Source organism: Hippichthys cyanospilos, chromosome 2 (assembly GCF_059441005.1).
Source record: "Hippichthys cyanospilos isolate Australia breed blue-spotted pipefish chromosome 2, RoL_Hcya_1.0, whole genome shotgun sequence".
In the NCBI taxonomy this organism is placed as follows: domain Eukaryota; kingdom Metazoa; phylum Chordata; class Actinopteri; order Syngnathiformes; family Syngnathidae; genus Hippichthys; species Hippichthys cyanospilos.
In genome coordinates this window covers 18,839,283-18,858,961 of record NC_142370.1, presented here as the reverse complement: position 1 = coordinate 18,858,961, position 19,679 = coordinate 18,839,283, and the positions used below count along the sequence as shown (strand labels likewise).

At 40.7% G+C, this 19,679-nt stretch overlaps 3 protein-coding genes across 4 annotated transcripts in view; 2 read left to right on the top strand and 1 right to left on the bottom strand.

Moving 5' to 3' along the window:
• The first annotated feature begins 278 nt into the window (after window positions 1–278).
• On the top strand, window positions 279–4,318 carry fbxw12 (F-box and WD repeat domain containing 12). Of its 2 annotated transcripts, none has more exons than XM_088408264.1 (10): window positions 279–432; window positions 512–549; window positions 622–788; window positions 980–1,104; window positions 2,231–2,437; window positions 2,537–2,701; window positions 2,814–3,024; window positions 3,267–3,415; window positions 3,929–4,059; window positions 4,154–4,318. In XM_088408264.1, the coding sequence occupies exons 1-10, from the start codon at window positions 340–342 to the stop codon at window positions 4,251–4,253; spliced, it is 1,386 nt and encodes a 461-aa protein (XP_088264390.1). In that variant the 5' UTR covers window positions 279–339; the 3' UTR covers window positions 4,254–4,318. The 2 variants fall into 2 exon arrangements, with proteins under 2 accessions (XP_088264390.1, XP_088264389.1); XM_088408263.1 differs by having other exon boundaries at window positions 3,231–3,415.
• On the bottom strand, window positions 4,309–10,697 carry ptpdc1b (protein tyrosine phosphatase domain containing 1b). The gene is made up of 10 exons (XM_088408262.1): window positions 9,356–10,697; window positions 9,181–9,268; window positions 8,715–8,880; window positions 8,560–8,640; window positions 8,360–8,478; window positions 8,157–8,294; window positions 7,059–8,071; window positions 5,725–5,907; window positions 4,858–4,968; window positions 4,309–4,784 (listed from the first exon to the last, which is right to left on the bottom strand). The coding sequence occupies exons 2-10, from the start codon at window positions 9,224–9,226 to the stop codon at window positions 4,650–4,652; spliced, it is 1,992 nt and encodes a 663-aa protein (XP_088264388.1). The 5' UTR covers window positions 9,227–9,268; window positions 9,356–10,697; the 3' UTR covers window positions 4,309–4,649.
• A 1,514-nt stretch (window positions 10,698–12,211) lies between these two features.
• Window positions 12,212–19,679, top strand: part of LOC148427718 (protein bicaudal D homolog 2-like) — a 32,354-nt gene continuing 24,886 nt past the window's right edge. The window contains exon 1 of the mRNA XM_088407695.1: window positions 12,212–12,712. Within this exon, the coding sequence (XP_088263821.1) occupies window positions 12,473–12,712 (240 nt within the window). The 5' untranslated portion in view covers window positions 12,212–12,472. The remainder of the gene's footprint in view (window positions 12,713–19,679) is intronic.

Here is a 19,679-nt window from a genome sequence, read left to right as displayed (position 1 = left end):
CGGGATGTTTCTTCAATTTCTCAAACCTGCAAAAGCATTCATCAAAAAACACCAGATTTTACCCAAACATGGCCAGACTATTTTGCAATTTCTAATCTTAACTGTAAACTCAGGTATGTTTACTGTATCCCTGTTTAGCTTTCATTTCAAAGTGCATGTATTATTTGGTCCACAGTATGACTCCGTTAGTGTGGAAGGCAACCGAGGCTTTCTTTTGGACGATTTCGCTTTACGATGGCGTCATCTAGCGGCAGGATATTAATCTTGCAGGTTGCATACAACCTTACTGATTTCTTCCTGCTCCTGCTTCTGCTTCGCATGCGATAGCAGAACGCCAGTATGGACCCTCAACACTTGATAAGCGATTGTCTCATTCATATATTTACATTTTTATCCGAGGAAGATTTAATCAGCGCCTCGATCGTGTGTACGGTAAGAAATGTTCGGGGGAGAAAAAAATATGCGGAAGTAACTTTGACAACTAAATCAAATGACGTTTTCTGTTTTCTAGGACTGGCACAAAGCTGCCGAGACTCCGTGGTTGTGGAGGTGAGCTTGTTTTTGAGTACATACATTTGCAGTAACCGCAGACGCGTCAAATCAACGCTTCCTCTTTATAAGGAGGATGTGCTTGCAGCGATGGGGCTTTTGTAGCCAGGCTGTGTTGGAGAGCCCTCAAGTCAATCGCTCATGGAAGACTTACTTCCTGCGACGATCCCTTTTGGAGACCAAGATGAAGGAAGGCCGAACTGGGGGCTATACTTGCAGAAGTCTCCGAGGGCACACAGGTTTGTGAAAGTAACACCTATCTTGACAAAGTCCGGATTAGAAAGAAAACATCTGTTTTCAAATATAAGTAATGAGAAAAAAAATCTCTAGTGCAAATGTCTGAAAATGTCCAAAGTACAGTAACAAAGTGTTTGTACTTCATTACTTTCCACCCGTGGTTTTCAACACTCAAGTGTGATTCTTCCATTAGGCCGGATTGTGGACTTGGTCTACCTGCGGGGGAGTTCACCTGTGGGTCCTGACCTTTGGGACACCCCGACCACTGTCTGCAGTGCTTCGACCGATGGTACAGTCCGGGCATGGAACATCCAGAATGTCAGTAAAAAATCTTCAGAATTGCACCACACAAAAATGACTAATAATAACATGCATTTATTTTCCCTATGCCAGATTTGAATAGAAACAAGTCTACTCTAATATCCTTGAACATCAATCAAACATAATTTAGCACGTGTTCTCAGAGAAAAGGGGAATGAATGCTCAAGCAGTATTGTTTTGGAAGGTTTCTTGTCACTCAAGAGCTATTTGTCAGTCTTGTTTACTTTTTTTGTGGTTTGTAGTTCTTTCATGTGATCCACAGATCCCTATAGCCAATGGACAATGTACATTGTAAGCAGTATTTATTTGATGTTCCTTCAAAAGCTTTACAACCTGAATTTGTAGTCAGATCATGCTGCTGATTAACAAACCAAATATTTGCATTTAAAATAAACATCAACATGGTTGTAGAAAAATAACTTAAAAAAAATACTACATATTTTTCTTGCGTGTGTGTGTTCTGTGATGAATTGGAAATAACATCTATGAACTTTGTTGTATATAGTAGTATTTTCTTATTTGTGTGTTCCATGAAGTATGGCAATTAAACTTAGCCTGTTCTGTTCAGATCAATTATTTTGTTTGAAATTAAACAGCGTACATTAGTGGCTGGACATCTGACCCAACAGGATTATGCTCAGCTAACAGCTAACATTGTTCAAGTGCAAAGCGTTTGGGGGACCATTAAAGGAAACCATGGTAAAATTGATGCCGAGACAGTCAAGAGTTACCACGCAAAAGTCATCGCTACAGGCTCTGTGGCTGATACTCAAAAAAGCTGGGCATGTACCTCTGTGGTTAGGCATCTCAGCCACTTTTGTTGGCTTTCAAACAAAGTAATCAAGCTAAAAAGAAGAACAAATGTAATCGCAATACATCATGAAACACGCACACAAATAAGAAAATACTACCACATATGAGTAAATTATAATTTTGCTAAAATACGAAGGTATTTACATATAAAGCAATTAAATGCAGAACGATTGTCCAAATTTTGCAAATGAAAAAAAAAATGTCAAAAATGATATATGTTCTGCTACTAGCAATTCCAGGTTCCATCAACACCTCAACAGAGTTGCTAAACCTGAAACTGGTTACCTCATGTGAATTTATTTAATCACAGGGTCAACTCCTGTGGTGTACTACCAAGCAGAGTCCTTTATCGAGTCTAGTATGTGACGAGCAGCGCGACTTCGTCATCACAGCTGATTCTGCTGGCCTGATCAAGGTCTGGCAAGGTCAGACCGGCCAGGAGGTGGCGTCCCATTCTGCTGCATCCACACACTGTACATTGCTGCAGTACAGTAGGAACGATGATTGGTTTCTATCTGTAAGTAGCCTCAGTGTTCAGCATGTTTAAAATGAACACTCCTGTTTTTACTCGCACTACAGTAGTAGTAGTTATAACCTTGCTGGTCTTTTCATCAAGGTTGGAACAGGTCAGGGTTCACTGTGTACACTAGCTGGAACAGCTTTGACAAAAAAATCCAGCATAATGGTATGTGACAGCTTTAACGTCAACATACTCCTGATTTCACCTGACAAGAAATGGATTGCAGCTGGCTCCAAGGACCATGTTGATATAAGTCCAAAGGTATGCCTTGTTTTGTTGGACAGTGACTTCAATAAATCTTCAGAAATCGCAATGAATAAATATTTATGTTTTTTGTTGTTGTTGTTGTACTGTACATGTGGGTCATTGACAGGTGATTTATGCTGAAAGTTTGACCTCCCCGTGTGAGGACGAAGACCCACTGTGCCAATTAGTGCCGGTCACTGGGTGCCAGGCCGCCGTCTTCATCCCCACACAGTCTGCCAGACTGGCCATGGTCCACTGCAACGAGCAGACTGACAACAAAGCACTCTCTGTCTACGATCTCCGCATTCAAAAGTCAAAGTACACGTCCCGGATCCAAGGTGAGAAGGGACAAACTGTGTAAGACAAGGTACCAATCCTTAGAGGTCACGGTTTTGTGTCGTACAAAGATTACGTGCATCTTTCTGGATAGCAGTCATTCACAATTTTTTTTTTTTTTTTTAACAAGTGTCTAGCTTCTTTCATTTTAAATATATCTGGTACTTGAATAAATCACTGCATTGGAAAAAAAAATGTTTTTCTCAAGTCCAACAGATAGTGTCCTTTCCCTTGACACTGAAAGGCACATCCTCCTCCAACATTCTTCTTGAGGCGAAGGACAGTAACTCCATTGTGATGGCAAATGATTGTCATCTCTGGCTCTATTCTCTGAAAGGCGCCTTGCTCGCAAGCTTTAAAGAGCACATACTGCCCATTACTTCTATTTGTGTGGTAAGAGGTTATTTTTAAAATGAATAATTATTTAACATTTTTTATTTGCAATATTGTACTCAATGGTTTCGATGACTTTTTTTTTTAATATGGCACATTGGATAATTGGAGGACATTTTACATCCAACCCATCAAATTTTTAAATAATCCATGTAAACACTAAAACATGTAGTTCACTAGTTGACTTGTCCTGAGACCAAATCTGAAAAATGCACACACCCCTGTTGCTATAAACCTTTTTTAGCATAGAAGAAAGTACATGAAACATTGGACTTGACATCAAGTGGTTTTCCAACAGAATGAAAGCGTTTATTTTCATAACTTGTCATAAACGTACTGAGAAACTCATCGTTTTCATTATGCGACATTCTGCATTATGCAACAGGTTTTTCACCTGATTCAAATTCTTAGCTTGTCAGCAAGCTCTGCAGGAGCTCTAAAATGATCCTAACCATCGACCCAAAGCATGATAAATATATTCCCACACCTGCTAAGAATGGTGTCATTTTACAGGACAGCTTTCGTGCGGTAACAGCGTCTCAGGACCTATCCTTGCGTGTGCTAACCTGGAAACATGACAGAAATTGCGAGCTGACCTTGGAGAGTCGATACCACTTACTGGGAGGTTCTCACACCGTGTCCAGGTGTGTACCAACATTTTGACGTACGCCATTGAAAAGGAGCCAGAATGTGTGTTTGGATCTAATGTCGTGTCTGCTTTTTTTGCTGTGCTTTTAGAGGGTTTAGCCACGTTTCCTGTGACTACTCCAGCATTGTTGGTTCAGTTGAAGGGAAAGATGGCAAAGATGTATTAAAAGCTTATACATTCACATCCTGAACTCACGTAAAAGCAGCAAGGAGATTTTTGCAGAGCCTTCAATAAAAGGTTATCATTCACTGTGAGTTATGTATGCTTTATTTATGCTTTTTTGGTTACATACAAAAGGATAACATTGTTATCCTAAAGGCATTGATGTACTCGAGTGTGCGCATCACAAACCTGTGCAGGTATCTTGGTACTTTACTAGTTCTGGAGCGGAATCTGACCAGTCTTAAGGCAGTACATTGCATAAAAATACGTCTTCGCTGTGTTACCTCAGTGTGGGGTGGAAGAATTTCTACAAAAGTACATATCACTACTTGTATTCATCTCACAACATCACATTATAACGACAGAATAAATAGTCTCATAATAAGGCACAAAGTGTCCCCTCCATGTTTCCGTATTTAGCATCTACACTAAAGGTAAAGGAGACTTTGTAGACTCTTCTGCTTTGGTGGCAACAGATCTCACGTCTTCAAGGACGCTGCGTAGCACTCTGGTCATGGACTCGTACACCTGGCTTCCATTGCTCGAACTGCTTTCCACCTGTTGAAAGGTGAATTTAATAGGACGTTGTTGACAATTTGGACTGTATTGTTGAATGGTCAGGTATTCTTACCCAAGTAAAAGCCTTGATGGCTCGATTCACAAACGCATGCTCAACCTCTTGTGGTACTGTCAGTAACTGAGCCATACAGTCCAGTATGCACATTATTGTTTCTTTGGGCGCCTGTGTGAACATGAAGCAAATTTACAGTGCATTTGAAGTATTCGCAGCCATTCACTTTTTCGCTTTTGTCATCTAATGGCCTCCTTCCAAACTATATTGGCCTCCTTCCAAACTATATTAATCTTTTGCCTCAACATTCTATGCACGGTACCCCATTATGACAATTAAACGAATCCCTTAACTCAAAATTCTACATACAGCATTATGACAATCTGGAAAAAGTTTTTAATTATTCAAAATAGAAAACTAACAAATCACATTTACATAAGTATTCACAGTCTTTGCTTAATACTTTGTTGATCCACCTTTGCAGCTATTCTTTTGGAACATGCTTAGCCACAACCTTAGCAACTTTGTTAGGCAGCTCTGTCCATTCGTCTTTGCAGTAAATCTCAAGCTCCATCAGGTCAAATGGGAGCATATCAAAACTTTGAGGTATTGGTTGTGTGCTTCGGGTTGGTGCATTCAAACCATGGCAATGGCTCCGATTTCTTGGGTTTTCTATTTTTAAATCAAAGTAAAAAAAAAAAAAAAAAATGCAAACTTTGTTCACATTGCCATAATGCGGTATTGTTGGCGTGTAGAACTTTGAGGTGGGAGAATATTACAATTTTGAGGCTATAAGATGACAAAGATGAAAAAGGGAGGCGCCGTGAATATTTTCTGGATGCACTGTAGGTGGTGGCTAAAGACAACAGGCTGAAATGTGCGCATACGTTTAGTTTGCTTTTCAACTGCCATTGAACAAGGTTTTACCTGGCCAAGTGTATCGAGGGCAGTTTGAGCATCTGCGTTTTCCGACTGCATGGCCATGGCATCCTGCACGCTGATGACTGGCTCCTTAAGCTGCTCTAACCATGCCCACATCAGACCTGTGAGGATGAAGGGATCTCGCTCCATGCACAGCCTTTCCCACGCGCCGCCTTGATTCAGCTCAGTCTGTAAGCGCGCGTATTGATGCACACTTGTTGTGTAATCCTAATTTGTGTCAGCGCTCACACTTGCTCAACTGATCTCAGCTCTGGCAGGAGCTGTTCAGTGACAAGCCAGCTACTGATTTCCAAACACTATGATCTGCTTATGTGAAAATATTCACTTTCAGACACCTTGTATGCGTGACATGACACTGGAGATTGACTATGGGATGCAAAAAAAACAAGCTGATGCATTCCATAGAGACCTTATACCGTGGTTTTAAAAAGTCAAGCTTTCAATAACCACTAAAGCTGTCCGTCACCCGTAACGAGCTGTTTTCATTGTTTTTAAGGGAACGTCAAATGAGGCACAATATAATTGGCCACTTGCAGCGTTGGTTCAACAAGCCAGCTCTTTGAAGTTACTTAGACGCCAGTCTTTCTTTTTTTCTTTCTTTTCGCAGCACGTAAGTTGGGGAGAACGAGGTAAAGAAATGTCATTTTTATTTGCCATGATAACATTGCAGATCTAAAATATCATTGTTTTAACACCCAATAACTGTGATTAGCACAGTAAAAAGGGGCCATTTCATGGACTGAGCGCTTCAAATGCTTCTGCAATACCCATTAAGAAAGAAATTCACCCCAAAATTGACTGCTTTTGTGCATAACCTATTCTGACGCCCACTCTGATTTCACCAATAATGTTCCATCTGTGCTGGTTAAGTCTAGTTTTAAGTGTTGGCGTTGACACTCATTATGATCGGTTGACATCTCAGAATATTTGTCCGCTGGAAAAATTGGCGGATATTTTGAACTGACACTTGTCAGCCGATCCGAGAAGGGGGTTCCCTGAGTAGAAGACAAACCGGAAGACGTGAAGAGAAGGTTTAGAAATAATGACGTTCATTGGTTTACTCTGGTTTGAAGAGTTTAACCAACATTTCTACAGGCAATATCACATAAAAATGTTTCTCAAAAAAGCCTCTTTAAGGGCACAAGGGCTCATTTTCTCTAGAACTGTAAATCCAATTTGCAAATTTCTTTCTGCAATGTACTAGGGTCAAAGTGGCCTCTCCAAAGCCAACTTGCATTTTGACACTTTCTTCTTCTTCAAAAAAAAAATCCAGTTATGCTGCAACTGCAATATTTCTGATCTAAGTCTAAGTCCCTTACCTGCCACGTTAAAACTTTGCTCCTGTGGTCTTCAGCCCCATCCAAGAAAAGGTCCACTGCTAGTGCCTGCGCCACCAGCAGCCTCCTGGCCTCCAGAGACAACTCAGACTGCAGGGTGATGTACGGCACCTCTGACTGCTCCTCATCTTTGCACTGGGACTTCTTTCCGTTTTCTAACAACTCCTCCCTCTGCTCGGCCTTCAGTCGGGAGAGCATGCTGCCCTTTTGGAGCGGGCTATTGTGTCCGACAGATCCGCTGCGTTGAATGGGTATCTGCTTTACTTTCTTCAACAATATGGACCCGTCCCTTTCACCATTCTTGACTTGCCAGAGTGATCCCGTGGAGCTTTGGGAGATGTCAGATGTATTACTATTCCAACTTTTCCAATGGGCAGCAGGTATGCCGGATTCAGATGGGGAAAAGGCCCTAGCCACATTACCCTGGGACAGAGATCCCATGGGTTGCGTAAGGAGGTTGAGCTGCGAGCCCAGGCGCCTTAGATCGGACTCACTGTAACTAAGACTCTTACGGTGGTAGAAGATGGGGGGTTCATGAAAATGTCTCGGCAAGGTTGGGGAACCCGGCAAACGGGGCTCCTTTGTGCATAACTGCGGTCCGAGCTTCTCAATGATGCTCAAGGTCATCTCGATATCATGGATGTCCGGCGCCTCCAAAATGTCTTCCTCGATCACTTGTCGATTCTCCGCAATGTCCAACAGCAGTCGGGACACGAGTTGGACAATCTTTGGCAGGTACCTCAATTCTTTACGCTCAGGGCCGTGCAGGATGTGTCTCTGGCGATTGAGGTACTGGGTCAAGGTGACAGGTTGGGATCGAGGCTCAGAACAAGAAAACACGCTCCTTAAAGGGGCGAGGAACTGGACAAACTCACGGACGCAGCTCAGCTGACTGCGTGTCTGGATGGAACCGGGGCGTTTAGCCCTAACGTATAAGATAGCTTGATTGGCTGTCATCCTGGTGGCGTAGGCCAAAAAGCATGCCATCAACACACCTAAGAAAGGGAAGGAACACTTTGTTGTCACACTGTGCCACTGTGGAAGGTCAAACACTTGTGAACATTCCGGGTGCAGCTCTACCTGTTCTACCGAGACCTGCGTGACAGTGCACGGCTATCTTCCCCTCTTGCAGTGCAAAAGCCATTACTTTCACAATGTCCAGAACAGTAGTAAGGTTCGCCACTCCATAGTCGCTCCAACCAAAGTTGTAGAAATAAACTGAAATCATACGCGGCAAGACTTGAGTAGCGTTTCAGGCTCACCGAAACCAACCAAGCGCTTACTGTTATTCTCCATAAAGGCCTCTGGATGGTAGGAGAAACCACTCTCTGGCTCAAGAGGGTTTCCACAGCTTGCGTGCTCACCGGGTATCTGTAGGTTGATCACCGTTTTAATGCCGTTCCTTGAACACAGACCCCAGATCAAAAAGTGGCGTGAGCTCAAACGGGCCGCAGAGAGACCTCGGAGTAAACTTTGTAAATACCTCCTGAATTGCTCGATAATGTTGTATTTTTCAATTACTTCAGTCGAGGGTCTGGACATTGCAAGAAGATGATCGGTCACCCTAAAATAATATGCATGTAGTCAATACCTTGACACTAAATAAGTCGCTCGGCAGTACAATGACAGTGACTGTACCATGATGAGTAGAGGCCTTTAATCGCCTGCTGGTCGTCTCGCCAGAAAGTCGGGTTGTCATACTTGCAGCCTTGACCTCCACAGCCGATAGAACATTGCATATGTGCCGGAATAACATAGCGAATCGCCTCTCCAATTATAGTGTAATTTGCCCTGGGAGCTCTGACTGCAGAAGTAATTACATCAAACAAGTCACAACAGAGAAGTAGACATCGCAGTAGTTATCAGCACTCTTTAAATAACGTAGTTTAAATTGTGCCATTTCCAGAAGTAGAGCAGAAGAGTTTAACACCTGAATAATTAAGATCATGAGTAGCAAATGCTCATTTAGTGGAGTCTGATCTTTGTCTGGCATTACGTGTGTTATCAGTTAAAATAGCTATGCATATATAGCGTAGTACCATACATTACAATTTAGCCTTTAGCTAACATCCAAACCGCCTTGGTAGCAATTTCAGTAACTTACTGAATTCCATCAGAGCACCCCCATGGGACCTTTCATGGTGCGCCATAAGAATCTCCCCTTTGGATGATGTCCACAGGCATAGCAGAGTCTGAACAGACAAATCTAGTTCTAATCTATTCAAGATAATTATGCGAAACATAAATCTATAAACAGATACAAATGAAAATGTATTTACCTGTGCGTGACTCTCAGGTGAGCACCATTTTAGGGCTCAAACAACCCACAGCTGCCAAAATATATGACATCAGCCTCCCCAGCTCTGACGTTGTCGCTGTCTCTTTGGATCTGTGGAAAGTCAATCCTTTGGCTTCGCTTGATTTCATTTGCCTCAGATTATCTCGGTGTGTCAGGGTGGGGCCTCCCACTCGGATAATGTGGTTTCTCAAGACCTCTATCTACCTCATCAGGATGGCAAGTACAGTCCCAGAACAAAGGGAATTAAAAACAGTTCGGAAAAGTATGAAAGATGACGGCTGTGTAAAGACACAGGTTGCTCGGGTTCTTCGTCTTATTCTGAGTCAAGAGTGGGATGGTGTTGGGCTATTCCTGTCTCTTCTGGGATTAGACTTCTAATCTCATTACTATACCAGTATAAAATAAAGCACCCAGTTTGGTTTGGATCTGCAATCATTTGCCACTATATTTTATTTAATAAATTATAAAAAGGTACATCATTTGTAAACATATAACCAAGTCATTTAGCTAGGTCATGTCATGGAAGGGTTTAGGAAACTTCTGTTGCCAATAAACTAAAGTCCCCCCCAAAAAATAAAAATAAAAATGCTATGTTAGTGACATACCCAGAAGATAAATTTTGACCGGTTTAGTCTATGTCTTACTAAATCTTGTTATGTTTATGTTTAGCCCAAAGAGATTAGTATATGATGTCTACCATTTGGGATAATCCCCATTGCGTATAAAATCAATGCAAATAAAAGACTGCATATCATCTCATTTAAAACAATCTAAAAATGTTACATTGGCTGCACTGTCTTAAGTTTTATACGGTACTCCATGACATAACAGTAGTTGGGTTTTTTTCACATCAAGGAAACTTACTCTTTAACGTGATGACATATTCTATCATGTTAAAGGTGTATTTCGACATTTTCCCTACCTGTATTATAGTCAAAAATAAAAACTTATATTGGGTTCTCATATATCAATGAGAAAACAGACATCTCCTCTATCTACCTACCTATTTATCTACCTGCCTATCTACCTACCTACCTACCTACCCACCTACCTAGCAACAATACGCGCTGAATCGTACGTCAACCTCACCGCCATATTGCATGTGGCAAAGTGGAGAGAACGGAGATAACTGCTAAATCCCATTTCTTGATTTGCATCCTCCTCGGTCCTCGATCCTTGGTTCTCGCTCATCTGTTTACATATTGGATCTTCCATTCAGGGATCCCATTTAAGGATCGACGAAACCATCGAAGGAGACTGCAACGGAGAGAGACCCGTTAGGTGAAGACGTTCTCTTCTCGATGTCGTCATTTCATGTAGACGTCGATTAAAGATGACGTAACGCTTTAGGACCAAAACCGCTCGATCGTTTCCATGGTTGAGGCACCAAACGGCTCATATTATGCTGTATCATTCGTGGGGGATTAAATGTATTCAAATATGAGCAACATTTTTAAGACAGGATGCTGTACTTGAAAATACGTGTTTTTCTTTTCGCAAAATTTTATTGCGAGAGCTACGTGTCATTTTTTTTGCACTGATTTTAGTCGTGCTTCGTTTTCTTCAAGCTTTCACTTTCTATCTATCTATCTATCTATCTATCTATCTATCTATCTATCTATCTATCTATCTATCTATCTATCTATCTATCTATCTATCAATCAATCAATCTTTAACATCAGTATAACAGCGTTACATATATTGATAGCAGTTAACTAATGCCAACCTTAAAAAAAACATTGGTTTGATGCTTACCGACATCCTAATGGGGCTGTATGTGTAAATGTTTATGCCAACCATATGAAAAGGGGACCTCCGTTTGTGGTGTGTATTGGTTTCCACAATGGGTTAAATGAGATATATTAATTTAAAGCACGGTGCGTTTACTTGCATCAGTTTATGAGCAGATCTGCCACATCAAATATGGTCGAGCACTGACGTAGGTTCAAGATTTCCTTTTACTCATGTCCCTGACGAGAAATTTGTCTTGTGGCCAGGGAGAACTACATACATGATTAAACAAGTACAGTACATCAACATCGCAACTATAATGAGCACGTCTATATTTGAACATTAGTTAGAAGCTCTCTGTTGACATTTCATCGTTAATGTTGATTATTAACTTTGAAACAACTGAGGACCGAATTAGTTTTCACATCTGATGTATTTGTTTAGCGTTGCCGAATATCGTAGCAACGCACCAGCCCACTCAAGGCAACGCCTTGTTTATACGTCTTGAATATTTCATTATCCTCATATTGTGTTCACCAGTTTCAAGTAATTTCCAATAGATGGCAGCAGGTAGCCAACATGATCTTAAGAGACGTTAATCGCCTGTTGCTTGACAACAACCGGCACCTACATACATTTCCGGGTTCCACATAAGCAAATTGTAAAGCATAGTGGAAAATGTAGTCCTTTTTTGCTCTATCACCATTGTCCTTTCCTTGACAAAGCACTACATTTCCCAAAATGCATCTCGAAAGATTTAGGCCCTTCCCCAACCGGCTGCGCAGATTTCTCAAACAGCGCGCTCAGCTGTTTCATTGAAGCAGCAACTACTCGCATGACAAACCGGATGTTGATTGACTACTTTCAAAAGAAAACGAAAATATTTTACATTTGGGTGCAACTTAACAGATATCCGCTTAATTGATAATTGTTGCTTATCAATAGAGTTCATAAATACGAAATACATGAAATCTGGTCACACTAACATAATGGTATGTTCTAATAATCAGTTAATATTTTAGGCTGAAAGTTGTAAACAGAATGAGTCCATCTGTTCCCCTGTCGTCACAATGCGTACACTCCCACTTCTGCGGTAGAGCCTGACCAAGTTGATGGACGAGCGAGGAAACCCCAGGGCAGCAACGATGCTACTTTCCAGAGGCGTTGCAACGTATATCCTTAGACGGTATTGACCGGAGTCATCTACATGACTAAATACGCTCCACCAGCAACGAAAGACGCAAACACAGCAATCATGCAATTCAAATACAGACGGATTTAAACAACCTACAGTTCTTCAAGGTTACGTCGCCTGAAGAGGCACCGCATCTTTCTTGTTTGAGACTCGTCGTCATCGGTCACAAGAATGTCGGTTGAAGAGCAAGCCTACTCCGACCCTTTGCTGTTGCTCCAGGCCGGTCCGGAGTGGATGCGGGCCGAGATCCAGCGCCTGTGCCGGGAACTGAGCGAAACCACCAACGAGAAAATCCAAGCAGCTGAATACGGACTGGCGGTGCTGGAAGAGAAGCAGCAGCTAAAACAGCAATACGACGACTTAGAGATTGAGTATGAAGGCGTTAGACAGGAGCTCGACTTGCTGAAAGAGGTAAAATCCAATAGCGTGCCTATGTTTGATTTCAAGCGCTAAAATGGCTTTGAACTATTTGCATTTTTTTGCCAGCTAATTTCATGCGTCATAACCATTAACTACTCTTTTTAAATGTTGTACTTTTTGATGTTGATTAGTTTGTTATTAGAAAAAGCTTCCACCCTAATGTAGTTAGTTGTCTCGGAGCAAGGTCAAGATGAGGATGCGCTGCTGTACACTCAACCCCCTCTTTGCTCAGGGTATCCCTGTGTTACATTTCAACCTTTATTAATTAATGTTGGTTTTACGTGTCTTTTGAGCCACCTTTTCACCGTTGAACGTCTGCTTGTCTTATTAGAGGTTTATAAGACACAAGCACCCTTTTCACATTCAAACTACTTGACAAAATTGTCAGGTTTGTCACATCAAAGCAATTACAATCAAAATATATCAGAAATGACACTCATTTGCATTTCCTCTCTGGTCTGAAGCGTTTCACTAACAAAAATGGCCAGTTTCCGTTGGAAGGGGCGGTGTAGGTTTGAATTTTGAAACCTTCCCGCGCAGAAGAGAGGACGATGAACAACCGTCAGAGGAAAGCAGGCTTGTTCCAATCCTTTGGGAATGGAAAGAATGTAGCAGCTGAAGTTGAGATAGAGAGTCACATAAAGGAGGTGCCGGTTTCTCAACAGTGGCCAGAGTAACTCCCACCCTTCTCAGACACTGTGCCCAATTGTTTGCGCTAGAGCTGCACTTTGTTGTTAGATTGTGGACAGAGGGAAATGCTACGAAGAATTACAAGATTCCAGCCCTGGCACTGCCTAGTTTGTGGTTTAGGACATCCTTTTTTCAGATCATGTAGGATCAAGTCCACTGCAGTTTACCAGGCAACAACTGGTTACCGTAAATGGTGGAAGAAAAAAAAAATCTGGCCACACTTCCTTAGCATGTTTTTTTTTTTTTTTTATGTGGAGCGAAATACTGAATGTGCTCTTGCATTCTCTGGCTTGCTTTCTTTTTCCAGTGGCCTCCCCTTAAGTGCTTTTTCGGTCAACAAGACTTGTGTTCTCCCATACATTTCTTTCTCAAAGCGGTGGAGCGTTGGTATTAGAGGATCACAATCAAAGAACAAAATAAACCTGACCCTAATGACTTGTACTATCACCTGGATATGTCCCACTTTATGATCTCCTAAAGCTAGTTTTGGTTGGATGAATAAAGGAGTTCTGCAAAATTTCCTTGACTTGTTTGAGAGGGCATAGGTATCAACACCCTTAACAAAGGCTTACTCTCCATGTTTCATTAGAAATTCGGTCAACGGGTCACTTAAGAAAGATAGTTGTGTTCTCTTCTAATATCCTTCCTCCTCAGTGTTGATACAAGCTTGAAGTTGATCGTTATCTCCTTGTCAAAGATGGTTGGGATTATTAATTATCCACGGACAAGTGGGGCCATGTTGCTTTATCACTTCAAAATCCATCTAACGGCAGACTGAAGTAGGGATGAAGGTGATGTTATCATAAATGAAAAACAAACACATCTTTCTCTTGACTTGTTCTATGGTACATGTTGAACAAAACTAAACTGTTACTTATTTCTCTGTAACTTGAGAAAAATGCATAGTCTGAGTCATTTTCTTACAAACAATTTCCAAGTCTTTTCAGCAAAAAAAAAAAAACAAGATGCTGAGGTCAACATTGCTGCTGTTTATATCCACTGATGGTACTGATGGCACTGATGTTTGACTACCACTTGCTGTGTCTAGTCTGAGATAACCCGGAATAAAATGTCTTTGAGATTTTACCAAGTAACTTAACATGTGATTGTACTCAGTGATCCTAAAAACCTTTCTCACTCGAAGGATGAATACAAATAAAATGTACTTATTTTGATTTTTATATATACAGTGTACAGAATGTAGTGTCGAATAACTAGCAAGATTAGCCTTTTGTTTCAATATTGGACAGAAACCACTGGCAATGTGTAAATAAATATCCATTTCCATCATGTCAGTTCTGGCATTCTTATCCTCTGTAGGACAGGCTACTAATATTTCCACCCACACATTCACACTACTCTCCAGGCAGTGTGATAGAGGAATTCTGTGCCATGGCGTTGCTTAGTAACAACATACTTCAATATCTGAATGCAAGCAGCCACTCTGCTCTCACAGTAGGTGCTGTTGTTTGAGGTTTTTGATTTTTGTGTGTCGAGGGACACTCTCGTAGCCAGATGGACTTACTTCTGATATTTAGTGGTCATACTTATATTTATTTTTAATATAAATACACTCTTTATATTGTCAGTTGATGGCATTGTCAGACATCTGCCACCATCTCAGGCAGCTGGGTTTTCCAATCGCTTCTCTTTCAACCATGTTATTCCCTCCTTCCATTATTTGCATCTCTCCTGAGACACAATGCAATCCATTATGTTATTTCGTCTTATGTGGACATCTCCTAGGCGAAAGAATGGGGTAAAACTAAACAAAAGCTTAAACATGTGGACTGCCATTTCCTCGTATCTACTGGGAGCACTAAGGTGCCAAAGGCCATATGCTGCAATGTTTTGGTAAACGTGAGCTTGCTGGAGCAAATCAAAGATGCAACCCTTGGAACAATGCAAAAGGCACAGACCATACTGAACCTGTTGTGCACAGCAGAAACAAGGCCAAAGCTTCTCATTTTTTACATAGTGAAATAAAATGCATGTATCGGCTGACAATAAAGTTGAGTGTGGTTTGCTGTTGCAGTCAGGTGAAGGCACTAATGATGGCATACTGCACTACGCTGAGGTAGGTACAAGACTTATGTTCCCTCAGCTGTTGTAGATATTCTTATCCTAAGCCAGTCACAGATGACATCATGTGCCACACCTTCAACTGTTAATGCACGTGTGAGAGAAGCTGTAGCTCCTGTCACAGTGTCATTGTAGTCAAACGTAATAATTCTGCTCACATATGTTAGGAAAGCAATATATATATATATATATATATATATATATATATATATATATATATATATATATATATATATATATATATATATATATAAGAGACAGGCCTAGGCTAACTTCCCAAAAAGCACTAGGCCTGTAGAGTATAACCAAATTGTGTCCATTCTGCTTGCTAAGAAGAAGAAGCAGCAGCACAAAATCAGGAAATGATTTGACCTTGTTGTAGCTAACAGGGAGCTCCATTCCTGCAGTGTTATTGACTTATCGTCTCTAAGTGACTTTAAAGACACTATGACGTGTAATTTACATATAACATTATGTAGGTGTGAACTAATTTGAAGTTTTTATGTTTGTTGACCTGAAATGGTAATCACTGATGTGCTAATTTGATTGTAATCACAACTGCTAACCCTTTAGCACAGGCAAACTTTGTTGGTGTAAAATGATTCACGTTTAGAAGAAAATGAACAATGAGTGTTTATATTGTCTCATTTCAGCTGTTGTTCAATGTTAGTAAATTCAATCTAAGTAAATAAAATAAAAAAATACAAAATGCTTTAACCTTCGCTTCTTGCTGTCTGGAGGGGTGAAATAAAACAATGCACTACAGTATGTAACTTCGGTTCTATGAGCCTCAAATGACTGCTAATGTTTTGTTTCAACACGGAATCCTTGTCTTTACATTGTTGCATGATTAGGTTCTGAGGGACAGTATTGCGGGTGCTACAGGCTTCTCTACACTTCCCTGGTCCAACAGGGGTCACTAATGATAGTTGATGGTGTACATTTTCATCCTGCACTGCCGCAAAAGGTTCAATCAAGAGACCTAGGAAGTGTAAAAACATTCAGAATTGTGGAGGTATTGTGATTATTCCTTTTATCCATTCTCGGCCGCGAGTCTGCATTTGAAGGTAATCTTTTTTAAATGGCCCTAAATAAAGACCCAAATCCCCTTCCCTCTGCACATAAGAGGATGAATCCCTACCAATATGCAGGGTTTAGAGGGGACAGGGCATATGCCAGGACCACCCATTCTTGGCTTGCCAATGACAGACAGGTAACTTTTTTTCAATCCTTTTTTTTTTTTTGACAATAATATATTGTATTTCCCCCCACTAGACCAAACCTAATATTTTGCTTGAAATTGTATTTGAATTAAGCCGCAAAATCCACCTGTTTTTATGTATCTCAGGTGGCTGCCATTTTGCCACTTGCTCTTGCCTGAAAATGACATCAGGGCTCAGGCAACATCCAATCATGGCTCACCTGTTTTCTGAGTGTGGCCATGGGATGGCAAGCTTAAGTTAACACTTTATGGTTTTGGTTATTCTAGTTCAAAATGTAACTGAGCAAATTGTGTTTTTTAAAAATGGGTAAAGCTAACCCCACATAGTTTTTTTTTTTAATTTAACTAATTTAAGGAAATCTTTGCAGTAGTCAGGGGATTATGTAGGAGATTACAGTATATGTAATTCAGTTATACAAGAGACTATTGAGGTCCACAAGCAGATGATGAGGTCACCAACAAGATGACAATACAATACAATATTTCCTTTATTTGGATATCCCTTCTGTCAGACATGTGACCACACTACAGAAACAAAGGCCCTTTGTCAACAATTTGTCATGGTCATTAAATTATCAGGATTTGTACATATTACATTATTGCATAACAGACATTTTGAGAATTCTTTTTTTCCCCTCTATGCTTATCAACACTTTTTTTTTTTTAATCAGTCATGTGAAGGCATATAGCTGTGCTGACTCAGTGGCATCTTAGAGCAATCAGTCCTGAATGTGGGAAAGCGTGAGTTTGTGACTGTGTTTAACTTGTACATTTTTCAATTCCATCCATCCATCCATCCATCCATCCATCCATCCATCCATCCATCCATCCATCCATTTTGTAGAGCTTCTTATCCTCACTATGATTGCTGGCTTGCTGGTGCCTATCCCAGCTGTCTTTGAGCAGTAGACCGAGATGCCTTGGACTGGATGCCAGCTCATTGCATCTCTTTTAAATTGTACACCTCAGCAGATTAAACTCGGGGGGCGGGTTATCTTTAAGTTATCCTCATCTGCTTTCCCACAAGACTTAAGCAACATGATCGATATACGTGGAAACACAGCCCTACGGGGATTACCGAATGGTTTACCATGATCAACGAATTAATTGAGGTTCAATCAGTTTCGATTTATTACATGAATTTCTATTATTATTATTATTTGTTCGCAACAATGGTTGTGGAAATTTACTGCTTTTTGGACTTGTCTGGCAAATCTTCCTTGAACTGAAATGTAGTCAGCATACATCCTGTTTGTATGAAATGTATCTTTTATTTTTTTAAATTGCTGTCTTGGGAAGCATGTGAGTTTTGGCTCACAATACGCCGGACATCTTGAAATGGATCACAGGAAATGATCACATGTGGCCCAGCAGTGAAATCATCTCAGCCAAAAATATGGAGGAACTCAACACTATTTTTTCTGAACTTCCGTATGATTACATCATCAGTGTAATGCCACTGTGACTTTTTTTTTGTCTTTGACAAGCTTTTCCCCAGCAATCCTTCAGGTCATAAGGCTTCACTCTGATGGTCTGTTGTGAAAAATACTTTACCAGCCCTTTTCTGGTTGTTATGGGCTGCTATTAATGGGACCAATAGCTGAAAACCCACTTGGAAGAAGGGCCTTGCACAAGCTGCCACACACTTCATTCTTCCTTTTATGCCTGGGAGCAAGGGCAGGGCAGACCAAAAAACCATAGAGACTACAGTAGGTTTGGTATGATTGTTTGGCGGATTCCAAACATTCAATACATATATGTACAGTCGACCAGTAGACTCTTTGTAGGGCAAGACAGTTGCTCCGCAGTGTTCTCAAGAGATGGGTTAATTTAAAGAACAAAATTGATGTACATTGTAAATAGGGTCTTTTTAAAACCTCAGTTTGGAGAGACAAAAGAGATGGATAGTGATGGTTGACAGGGCAGCATTGAGGAGCGCAAGCTTTGTGAGCTGAGCCCTAATACGACCATCTGTGCAGATTTACGCCGTTCCGAAGGCTTCTTGTTCAGCCACGGTAATTAGTGGAGCAACTGCGCCATTTGCCTGGGGTGTGGGTGCGTGATCCTGGGCTTTCCAATCCAACAGCATGAACGAGGCGAGATAAGGCACTTTTTGCATTGCAAATTGAGGCACCCCGTCCTGGGGGATTAAATAATTGAGATTTTAAAAAGGGTGTGGCTCATTTTCTCGACCGGCACAAAAAAACAATTGCACTTAAACACTTGTTTTTCTGGGTGTAACTTGTACTTCTTCTATAAGTATCCATAGATCAAAACATACCTTCTCTCATTACATTCTACTTAACACCTAAGTCAATAATTTACATCTAAGGTAGAAGGTAATTAAACTCCTCAGACCTTAGGGCATAAGTACTTTTTTTTTTTTTTTTTTTTTAACTCCGTAATAGCATATGTTGGAGGCAATTTGTATGCACGCCCTTAATGTCACATCATCCCTCTTCAAACGTTTATGTATCATCAGTGAAGTGATAATTTGCTCTTCTGCACATGTCTTTGTTGCCTGGAAGTTTTGTTGAGTATGGCTGAACTAGAGTGTTCATTTTCTATAACACTTTTTCAGCGTCATGCTGTTACATCAATCCGAGGCACTTTGTATATGTATTGGATTTTTATTTTAAATTCTTGCATTAATGATCATAAGTTGGCTTACTTTTGTTCAGATACTCCAAACTATTCCTTTGTTTCAAGCTTTAAGCCTTTCTCAATCAAAACCACTTGTGATTCACAAATTGTAAGACATTTCTTCCAGTGTTGTACATCCTGGTGAATAGCGTTTGTACTTTAGGCAAAATGTATTTATTTTTAAGGAAGTAAGATTACATTCATACAGTTTTCCCTCACTGCTTCGCGCATCACCATTCATTTACATGTATGTGAGTAACATGTGTTTGTGAATTAATTCAGCTCCCATACATTGTTTTGTAATTTGGATTGTTTGCTGTA